The sequence below is a fragment of the Lygodium microphyllum genome, chromosome 29 (genome assembly GCF_053477565.2).
Source record: "Lygodium microphyllum isolate KBCC chromosome 29, Lygodium_microphyllum_v1.1.10, whole genome shotgun sequence".
Taxonomy (NCBI): Eukaryota; Viridiplantae; Streptophyta; class Polypodiopsida; order Schizaeales; family Lygodiaceae; genus Lygodium; species Lygodium microphyllum.
In genome coordinates, this window is record NC_141163.1 from 110,208,020 (window position 1) to 110,218,763 (window position 10,744).

Sequence of the window (10,744 nt, forward strand, 5' to 3'; positions counted from 1 at the left end):
CTATATCATCTACTCTCTAATATTTTTTTAATGGTATTCTTGAAAAAAATTGGCATGTGGTAAGGTATCCTACTATCAATGGTAAACACCACCTCACATTAGCATTAAGTCCCAATCCAACCCCTATGTGGTTTGCTCGCCGGGGGGGGGGGGGGTCATTATGTATGAATCCTATATATGACGTGCGTTCATGGTATGTTTTATATATCCCTATGTAACTTTTTTTGTGTTTTTTTAAAAATCCTTTTGTAAATTCTTACCATAATTTATAAATCCCTTACTGTAAATTTATTTTTTAAAGAAATTTTTAAAGCAAATCCTTATGTAATAAATATACAACACTATTTTTATCACAGAATTGAGCACAACTAGCTCTTAAGGCTTCATAAAAGAGTTTAGCTTTTTAGTGGTGATGAAGCTTTGCAAAATATCTTCATGATATATGACATGCAAAAAAGTGTACTATACATAGTAGGAAATACTTATCTCATAAAATGCTCACCGTATTATTCAAAGCAAGCTCCCCAAGTAGGAAAACCAGATTTACCACATGCATACTAATCTCTATCTGAAAAAAACCCCAAGAAAGTTCTTAGTACTCTCACAAACTTCATAAACATGCCCACTATGCAAATCATGACTTTACAATGTTCAATATTTATGACATTTTACCACTTGAATCAGTTGTCTAAAGATAGAACACAAGCTCACATACAAAACATTCATTCAACACTATAATCAATTTTTGTGCCACTTCATAACCTAAATTGGAAAGAAAAAGTATACAAATAACTATAAAGATGCATGCTTTATGATTCAAGAAAGAATGCATTTAAATAGACTGGGGTAGCCTAAACCAGGAACCCAGTGATTGAGACTGTTAGACTCCCCCAACTATCTACCTAAATTTTCAAAACAATTAGACAATGTGGTACTATTTTTTGAAATAAGATACACATCCCCATATTGGTAAGAAAGTTCAAGTGTCTGAGTGGGCAAGAGCACATGCTTACTGTGGGAGGTTTCGCTCAACCGCCAAGACCCACGGACCGTTTATTGTTTCAAGCATTCCAAGCCAAGCACTAATGGATACCTCTCACATAGCCGACACGCCATCCATATCTACGAGTGTAGTGAGCTTACCTCCATGCCGTTCGAGTTGCACTCTGGCAGCTCCACGATCCAAGTGCAAGCTTCAAGTAAGCTCCATCCTCAAGCTCCACGCTCCAAGCTCCATTGCCGCGAGCAAGAGAAGAGAAGAGAAGAGAAGAGAAGAGAAGAGAAGAAGAGAGGAGAAGATGGAGAGCTTCTCCTCCTCGGTCCCTCACCCTCACACACTCACTCCCTCACACTCTCACACTCCCTCTCTCAAGCACAAGCTCAAGCAAGCAAGAAGAAGAAGAAGAAGAAGAAAAGGAGAACCACTTTTTGCCGCACACAAGAATGAGCTTCTCATTCACTTTTCAACTTTATATACAAAACCCTAAATCCCTTTTGGGCGGTCATCCCCTTTTTCCCTTTTTTATATGGCCGGCCGTAGCCTAGCCCTTTTTCCCATTGTCCTTCTATCTTCCTAGCTTCCTTTCCACCGCCCGTCTACATTTACAAATTGCACGGGTGAGAACCCGGTGCTCTTTTACACGATTTCAGGGTGTGCCTTTTTATTTTAAAATGCGCCTTTTCTCTTTTGTATTTGCCTTGGACTTTTAAGGTTGCCCTTGCGCTTTTGTCCTTTTCTCCTATTCTTTCTTTGGTCGGCTGCCTTTTTTCCGCCTTTGCCCTACGTCTTTTTTATTTCCTTTTGCTTTCTTCGTGTTGGGGTTAACATTATCCCCCTCCTAGACGAGTGCCAGTCCCATGGCACTCACCGTCGTAGGTAGCAGGCTATAACATGCGCACCGAAGACGTGGATGACAAGGACGCCTGTGGTTTCCGTGGAGGAGTGTTGGTGGTAGTGTAGGAGAAGGTCCGGGGGGCCTGTTGGTGGCCAAGGTGGCTGGTGGAAGGTTGTTAGAGTTGGTGGTAGGGCTAGTCTGTGTTGGGGATTGCATTGATGGCCGGCACAAGTGTTGGTTTGTTGGGGATGCTGCACATGACGATTCTTTGCGGGCTTGTCGGATGGTGAGGGAGAAGCATTTAGAGTTGGGTGTTGATGAAGAGCGAATGATACCTTCGTTGGAGTCTTCAACACCTGCAATTGAAAACCTCTCATGTGGTCTCTCCCTAAGCGTAGTGCTAGTCTTTGCGATTGTGCACAAGACATATTTTGATTAGTTTGGGAGATAGGTCGAACTCTAAGCAAGCCTGGAGTATTGTCCTGCACTTGAGGACCCAAACTGTGGATATACTTCGGTGCAGATATTATGTGAGTGCTTGTGCATACTTAGATATTACGTAGTTAGAAGACCGCGGGCTAGTTTCTCATAACAATGCGTGGATGAAGCAAAGTTTTCCATGTGGAGAAGAAGAACACATGAAGGTATATGAGACATCCTTTGCATTGTGACACACGACGTAGCAGAATTGAATACAAGGACACCGCACTCTCAGTAGTTGGAAACTATTGGACTTGCTTGATGAATACGGTGTACTTTTCATGGCAAATCGTGCGGTGCTTATCACCACTGATTGCAATGGTACTCCGGCAGAGTGCAAGAGAGAAGTGTGCAAGTGGATGAGGGGGACAGGTCGAACCATAGGCGAGACAAGCTCCCTAGGTATATCCTGCCCTTGATGTGCCCTGAACAATTGTGGGTGATGGTAAAGGGCTAGGGGACTAGGGACGAAGCCAGGCGACCAAGGTCACTAGACGTACCTAATTTGAGGACCCCTAGGTGCTGTGCTGTAATCGTGGGTGCTTCTTATTTTTTTCATTCGTTTCGTTTTTTTTTTTCCTTGCCTGAATACAACCATTACAATTGCGCCCCAACCTCGTTGTTAGAGAATCCGTTGTTGAGATGGGGAGACACACTTGAGATATTGCAACTTCCTTGCGACACACGCGATGTTGGTACGATTGACGTAACGACTGCCGTGAGCCAACTATAGAGCTTGACCCAGAAGGGGAGCGTGACCCATAAATGTGCTTTGGGCCATGTGATATGGGCGGTTGGCAGCGTGGCTCTGCTGCGGCTTCTTGTGGGGTCGATGGTCTTGCGGTGATCGGGCATTGAACACTTTCGCGCAAAGACGTGTCTCATCCTGTATCCACTTGTCGCTTCATGAGAGTACATGCATGGTCTTTGCCGCAACTATAATAAAACAGTGTGATGCAAGGAGACATCACTTATCGGAATTCTATGGTGTTGACTTAGACATTTATCACCTGTGCTTGATTAGCTTTTTCTTTTGCTAAAGACATGAAATATATTAGACGTAGATATGAAAAGTTCATACAAGTCGAGAACATGTCAACACTTAACCATTTAAAGAAAAAGTCATGGCCAGTTAGCATTTGATAAGCCCTTTATGCAACATGGGCTACTCAATTTGTACGAGGCGGGACGAGTCTGGGTGGCCGGGTGATTGGGGCTCTGCTGGTGTGGGGCTCCCGTGGGGTTGGGTAGGGAACATGTCGGCCAGGACATGAATGGTGTAGTCCCGGCCCGCTACCATCTCCAGAATGTCTTTAAATAATTCATTAAATTCTTCTCTTGCCCGAGCTGCCCTTGAGCATCTGGGGCCCGAGCGTGAACTGGGGGTTCGTGCCACTAGTGCTGCTACCTGTTGCGCGTTTTAAGTCTTGGCTATCTTGACTCGAGGATTCTTCGGCCTTAGCCCTGGACAGTGTCGCTTAGGGCCTCGCTTCTTGGCATACCTCTTGATGGTGGGTACATAGTGCTCCGGTGGAGGGGCGCATGCCACATGCTCCCATCTTTTGCGAAGAGTGTCTTTGCATGCCAGATCGCCATGATTCTCCATGAGTTCCACCAAAAAAGGAAGCCTGCAAGACGCAATCCAAGGGTTAGACCTGGATATAGGATACAACTGTTTGCATGGAAAGGATTTTAGTGTGGTTTATTAAGCGCATATGACAACAAGGGGAGGGGTGAGTCATGCGGTGTTTGTTGTAGAGGAATGTCCCCCATGATGATGTTCGTGTTGCCTCTAGTCATTAGCGGATATTAGCTTATGCTAAGTCGCGTGGACTGGTTGTCGTGGAGTGGGACAGGGCACATCCTCGAAAGGATAGATCAAAAAGGAAAGCAGGTGTTTTGGAAGGGATTACACCCTGTCTACATCATCAGAGTTGTTGGTCAAGGCTCCCTATGGCGGCAATGTGGGTTGTATGCCCTTCACTTGGAGGTGGGTCTGGTCACATGGTTTTTGAATGTGTGATGAGAGGAGGACTTGAGGAGCTTAGTTTATCTGACCCCACTCTTCTCCCTGCGCTTGACTATCATTGCTTGTGTGTGTTGACATTGTTTATACACGGGGACACAAAAAGTAGTGTTTATTTATATACATATTTGTGAATCCATGTCACTTCACGAGGATAAGAACCAAGTGTAGAACTCGGGGTTGTACCGGAGCATGGCACACGCATCTAGTATTCGCGGCAGCTTACTTAATACTGATAGGTATTTTGCCACGTCGAGTAGCATGAAACCTTGACCAAGTCTACTGGCAATATGTAACTCCTCCTCAGTGAGAACCTTATCAATCAAAGGGCCCTGTAGCCTAGTTCCAACTAAGTCCGTACCCCGAATGTCAGTCAACACTCGAAGGAAAGTTGGTGCCACATAGGTTGGGTCTCTTTGAGACCGCCATTTGGCCAATCGCTCTTCTGAGACCGTCATGATCTGAGCCCCTAGTTCGGCCATTACAACACAGCTTTCGCACCAACGCTGCTCAAATTGACTCTGGCCTACTGACAATCGCTTTAGTTGCTCTATGTCTACGAGATTCGGTCGGCAGAGCATTTCATTGAACATGATGGTTAAGCGCAGTTCGTCAGCCTCCTCGTCAAGGATGAGTCGCATGCGTTCATGCAGGACCCTGTCGTAGTGCCCGTTAAGATGTTCTTGTTCTTCCCATGATAGAGGAAAGGTCAAGTAATCTCCAAGTTGCTCCTTGGGGATTGTGCCCATGTCTATAAGGACGTAGACACACGCGATCACTTTGAGCTTAGCATCCAACTCAGTTAAGCATTCTGTGACACTTCTATGTTCAACGAGGGCTTGCTCGGTTGCTATCTCATGCAAAGTTCTAAGAGTTTCCTTAGGCTTTAGCATGGCTGGGGGCTCAGGTCTAGATGAGCAAGATTGGTCAACGCTAGGATTTCTTATGCTCTTGGGGTTCTCACGTTTCTCCTGAGGTTTTGCTGCTATTTCATCATGGTTCTTCTCGGATGTGACCGGTATAGATTTGTCACCCTATTGTGACGATGTTGTATCCACTCTTGATTGGTCAATGCGAGTTCTATTGTCAGTGGATAGAGTGTTGCAAGCAACTGTTGATGGCAACGGTTGCTTTGGTTTTTCAGAGCACACGGGTGCGTCTGAGGGTTCACCGCTATTAGGAGAGGCATTAACGGTTTCATTGGTGGATGGACTCAATGCTTTATTCCCCAGTTCTCCATCGCTCTTGGTCTCAATGCTCTTGGGGTCCACAACCACGTGTGATTGTTGTTGCCTTCATTGTTTTCTCCTCTTTTTCTTGGTCAATGAAGGTGCATCGCTCAACGACTCAGAACCTTGGACTAGGTCAACCATTTACGTGCTTGGTTGAACCTCGGCATTCTCTCTCTCTAGTGTGTCCTTATGGGACATATCCGTGGCCTGCTGAATAGCCTTGTCCAGTTGCGTGGTTCGATGCGCCACCTCCTTGACCACATCTTTGAGAGGTTTCTCCTCAAGCCTAGGCTTTAGGTACTTAGGAAGGGCTGGAGTTGTTAGTGAAGTTGGTTGTGACACCTCCTCCATAGGTAAACTACTAAGGACACCGTCTGCAAGGGGTCTTGTCACAGCTAAGGGCTGTGACTGCTGTGATTCCTGATTGGAAGTAGTAACAGCTAGTTTAGTGGGCTGGCTACCCTTGGTGGATTGTGGTGTCAAGTCCTTAGGGCAATTGGAAGTGGTCGTTGCTCTTAGAGAATTCACTTATGTAGGCCAAGTATTAGTTGAGCTAGCCACCTTAGGTTGCATAGGCATACCCTTGGGCCGAGAGCTATAGATGGTGTCATGTCCCACCTCTTGGACATTTGGAAGCTTAGATGGAGATGGAGATTGGGATTGAGCAGCCACCCTTGACGACTCTTGTTGTGCTTCCTGTGTTCGTTTGGCAAAAGAGGATATAGGAGATCTAGGACTCTTAGGTGGACTTGGCACTGGCCGAATGATTTGCTCAAGGCTATTAGGTGATTGTGCCATTTGTTTTGTTGAGTAATTAGCCATCTCACAAGTAGCATGGTGCCTCTGGCACCCCTTATCCTCGTGGGGAATCAAAGGCTCCTTGGGCACTAATGGCTTTTGTGCACGCTCAATGGCTACATATGACATCTGTCTATTTAGCGTGCTAGGCTGAGGCTCTTTCCTTCGAACAATCATGTCTGGTTTCTTGCCTCGAGACCTAAAGTTTCTCTTAGACTTCTTTCTGTGCTTCATTGCTTTAGATGCACTCTGGCCTTCAACTAATGGAGGCGAGTTAGTAGGGGATTTTGGTACCCAAATCCATCGGTTACCTGCGTAGTACCCTTGAGCACGCAGCAACGCTTTGGGTATCCATCGCGGCGTAGTGCTGACCCTCCATCGATGCCTGCGTCTATAAGGCTTGGGCTTCTTTTGGGGTCTTCTACGATATTTGTAAGTCCAAAGCCCATCCTTGGCATTGTCTCTTGACCTTCTTTTTTCAGGCCTGGCCTCACTCACTGACTCTCATTGTTCGACATGTGCTTGTATAAACTCTTCCAGCAAGTCCTTGCTCTCGTCAGCAAGCTTGACTGTTATGTCAACACCTTCCTTGCCTTTCCCTTGAGGTTTGCTGAGGTCACCCTTGCTAAAGGTCGTGACTATCCTCACACCCGGTAGTGTCAAGTGTATCCTCTAAGCTACGTACTCAGCCTCACACTTGGTAGCCTTTTTGAAGGGCCTTCCTAGGAGGATTTCCTTTCCACCACTCTCGCTATTGGGAGGAACATAGAACAGGAGTGGCAAGCTTTCTGTTTCAATAGTTACAAGGATTCTGCACTTCCCTAGAAGTGCTTGTGGGTGTTCCCCATAAGGATTAAGAGTTGCATCCATCGGTGTGAGCTCCGGTTGGCCTAGTAGGGTCCATGATTCATAGGTCAAGATATTAAAATCTGCTCCTTCATCAATTAGAGCATCAATAGTATGCTCTCTTTTCGCGGTGAGTTTGACCCTAAGATAAGCAGGTGGTACTATGTCTTCATCTTCCGGGTCTTGGCTTGTAAATTTAAGCCTTCTGACAGATGCCCTTGAGTTCTCGACTACATGACCAGATGTGGATTATCCACTACTATCTTGGATCGTCAGTGCAATGCTATTTAAGGTACATCTCTCGTCAAGAGCGTCGTGTCTAGTCGTCTTCGCATTTGTAGCTTGCTGAAGTTGCATTTTTCTCTGACTAGACACTGTTTGAACACAATGTCTTTTTGTTCCCATGGTGTGGCCTTTTTGCCCTAGATGGCTAGATTGGCCCACTGATGTTCTAAGGTCTTTGTTTCTCTCTGTTTGGGTATAGGCTTTTGGTTGCTCTATTGCAAGTGAGACTCCATGCTTGTGTAGAGCCCTTGCTACATTAGGGTCCAATTTGGAGGGCCTGTCACAGCGCGCGTTTTCTCTCCAACCTACTCGGGGGAGGTGCGGAGCCCCCTACAGGGGTCCAAGGGGGCAGTCCCCCCCAGCCCGCAGGGCCGTTACGGTAAAAGCCATGCACACTTTGGAGGACTGTTTACGGCCAAATCTGAATCACTTACTCTCAGTTTCAGCCCGATAATGGATCTCTGATATGGTTTCTACTCTCTATGGTTTCTCGGTTAATTTCTCTATCTTCTGGCTAAAATTTGAGAAAATCTAAATTCGGCCTAACAGGTCCGAATTGCAGGGTCCGAGTGGGTCACTCGGACGGGCCGAGTGTAAATTTCAGACGATTCGGACGAATTCGGACATGGTCACTCGAACGGGCCGAGGCACCTGGGCCGAGGGCCAGATGTGGGACGTGGTCGAGGGCCGAATTTGAGTCTTGGATGGGTTAACTCGGATGCGACTAGGGTTTGGCCGTGTGGGCCGAGTGGGCCGAGTGGTCCGAGGGCCGAGTCTGGGCCTCGGACCAGAGTTGACGTGACTCAGACGCGCCGAAAGCCGCGGGTGTTTTTGCCACAACTCGCAAAATTCGACGTGCAGGGTGCTGGGGGTCTTCCCCCTTGTTGTGCAACTCCAAATTGGTCATACTACTATAGGGAAAGGTGTAGAATTACCTAGGCTAGCCGACGATCTCCTTGATGCCAAGATCGAAGCGGATTTTCTCGCCAAGCTTTTCTCTTCTCTCCTGCTCTCCTGAAACCCTACAATGCACAATGTGGCCTTTCTTGCCACTTCTGGCCCTTATACCCTCTTCCAAGTATGGTATTGGCACCTCCAATAACTCACTTGCCGACCTTAGGCATCACAAGTAAGTTTTCTACAACTTTTGCACAATTCTTGCCCTGTTTCTGCCCTGTTTTACAACAGTAACCCTAATGCTTATTTTCTTTGTTTTCTCCTACTCTAATGCATCCAAATCACAAAATAAATACCTACACTACTCCATCTCACAACATAAATCTCAAGAAAAACAACAAACCTAATTGCCAAGGAGATCGAATACCATCTTCAACCCCCTCGCTTCCTACGTATCTCAAGCACCGGTTCGAGGAAACCCTTACTTTGATGCTCAATTCGAAGCGCGCAAGCGCTCAAGGCTTGAATCTGTTTGTCTCGGCAACAGAACCAAAATGTGGGAGGTTTCGCTCAACCGCCAAGACCCACGGACCGCTTATTGTTTCAAGCGTTCCAAGCTGAGCACTAATGGCTACCTCTCACATAGCCGACGCGCCATCCATATCTACGAGTGTAGTGAGCTTACCTCCATGCCATTCGAGTTACCTCCTCTCCCGCAGTAGCTCCATGATCCAAGTGCAAGCTTCAAGCAAGCTCCATCCTCAAGCTCCACGCTCCAAGCTCCATTGCCGCAAGCAAGACAAGAGAAGAGAATAGAAGAGAAGAAGAGAGGAGAAGATGGAGAGCTTCTCCTCCTCGGTCCCTCACCCTCACACACTCACTCCCTCACTCCCTCACACTCTCTGTCTCAAGCACAAGCTCAAGCAAGCAAGAACAAGAAGAAGAAGAAGAAGAGGAGAACCACTTTTTGCCACACACAAGAATGAGCTTCTCATTCACTTTTCAACTTTATATACAAAACCCTAAATCCCTTTTGGGCGGTCATCCTCTTTTTCCCTTTTTTACATAGCCGGCCGTAGTCTAGGCCCTTTTTCCCATTGTCCTTCTATCTTCCTAGCTTCCTTTCCACTGCCTATCTACATTTACAAATTGCACGGGTGAGAGCCCGGCGCTCTTTTACACGATTTCAGGGTGCGCCTTTTTATTTTAAAATGCGCCTTTTCCCTTTTGTATTTGCCTTGGACTTTTAAGGTTGCCCTTGCGCTTTTGTCATTTTCTCTTATTCTTTCTTTGATCGGCTGCCTTTTTTCCGCCTTTGCCCTGCGTCTTTTTTATTTCCTTTTGCTTTCTTCGTGTTGGGGTTAACACTTACCCCCCCACACCATACAGAAAAAGGTATGCAACCAAGTGACAAATCAAAGAAGACTCAATTGAAACCACAATCTTGCACTATCACCTAAGCTTTAATAATAGACATCTCCTTTGGGACAATATCTAAGATGACAACTAGTCAATAATGAGAAATTGAATGGTTGTTGGCACCTCAATCCAGACACTAGAGAAGAGCATAGCCCTTTAATCCATGAGTTTTGCTGGTTAGAACTTAGAAGATCCTAACATATGCTATCATTTTTATTTCAATCATTCTAAACAGAGTGAACCCGTTGCTTTTTAGTAAGAAAAACACATCAAGCAAACCTGAAACAATTTACCACATCAACAAAATTATACCTAAAAAATATACAGTTCCAATAAACTACATCTGTTACAAAAGTTTCTCCCAAAACCACCTGCATGTGGAAAATGTAATCAGAAAAGGCATAAAAATGATTATGCGCACCTTTAAGACACATCCAAAACTTCTTACTTGGTAAATAATTTGCATCAGGCAACCATTTGCTCCAACTTCTTCTGATGTGTAGTAAGACCTCATAGAAGGGGGATCAACAGCACCCACTTTCTCGTCGACTTGTGGGTATCCACTCAGCAATCCATATTTCTTTCCTTCAAGATTTTTTTAATGAACAACCCGGTAGCAGCCTGACAGGTGGAGGGAAAGAATTTAGCAATGCAAAGGCCACAAACCTATTGTCCATGTTTACTGTTCTATCAGGCATGGACTAATTCCATCAACCAGAAAACTAAGTGCATCTTGTTGAGAGGTAATGTTAACAGATATTGCATAAAGGGTGATGGAGAGCAATACCCCAAAATAGACAATAAGCAAAGTGAAACTCCATCTGTAGAAACCATTTAAAAAATAGTAAGCTTATCAAAAGTCAAATCATGATATAGATTCAGTGAATTTGAGAATGAAGAGGATTATGTCATCAAAGGCCTGTATA

General features: G+C 45.6%; 1 protein-coding gene across 1 annotated transcript; it reads right to left on the reverse strand.

Annotated features, from left to right (window-relative positions):
- Positions 1 to 487: 487 nt before the first annotated feature.
- On the reverse strand, positions 488 to 10,332 carry LOC148011014 (uncharacterized). The gene is made up of 3 exons (XM_087671606.1): positions 10,267 to 10,332; positions 10,112 to 10,189; positions 488 to 568 (listed from the first exon to the last, which is right to left on the reverse strand). The coding sequence occupies exons 1-3, from the start codon at positions 10,330 to 10,332 to the stop codon at positions 488 to 490; spliced, it is 225 nt and encodes a 74-aa protein (XP_087527732.1).
- Between the last annotated feature and the right edge of the window lie 412 nt (positions 10,333 to 10,744).

What these genes read in the sequence shown, in the direction of transcription:
- LOC148011014 (XM_087671606.1), bottom strand. Translation starts at nt 10,332, where the DNA reads ATGAGGTCTTACTACACATCAGAAGAAGTTGGAGCAAATGGTTGCCTG. An exon ending in TGATGCAAATTATTTACCAA is followed by an intron (nt 10,190 to 10,266) that starts GTAAGAAGTTTT and finishes TTCCACATGCAG; the next exon opens with GTGGTTTTGGGAGAAACTTT. An exon ending in GGTATAATTTTGTTGATGTG is followed by an intron (nt 569 to 10,111) that starts GTAAATTGTTTC and finishes GGTTTTTTTCAG; the next exon opens with ATAGAGATTAGTATGCATGT.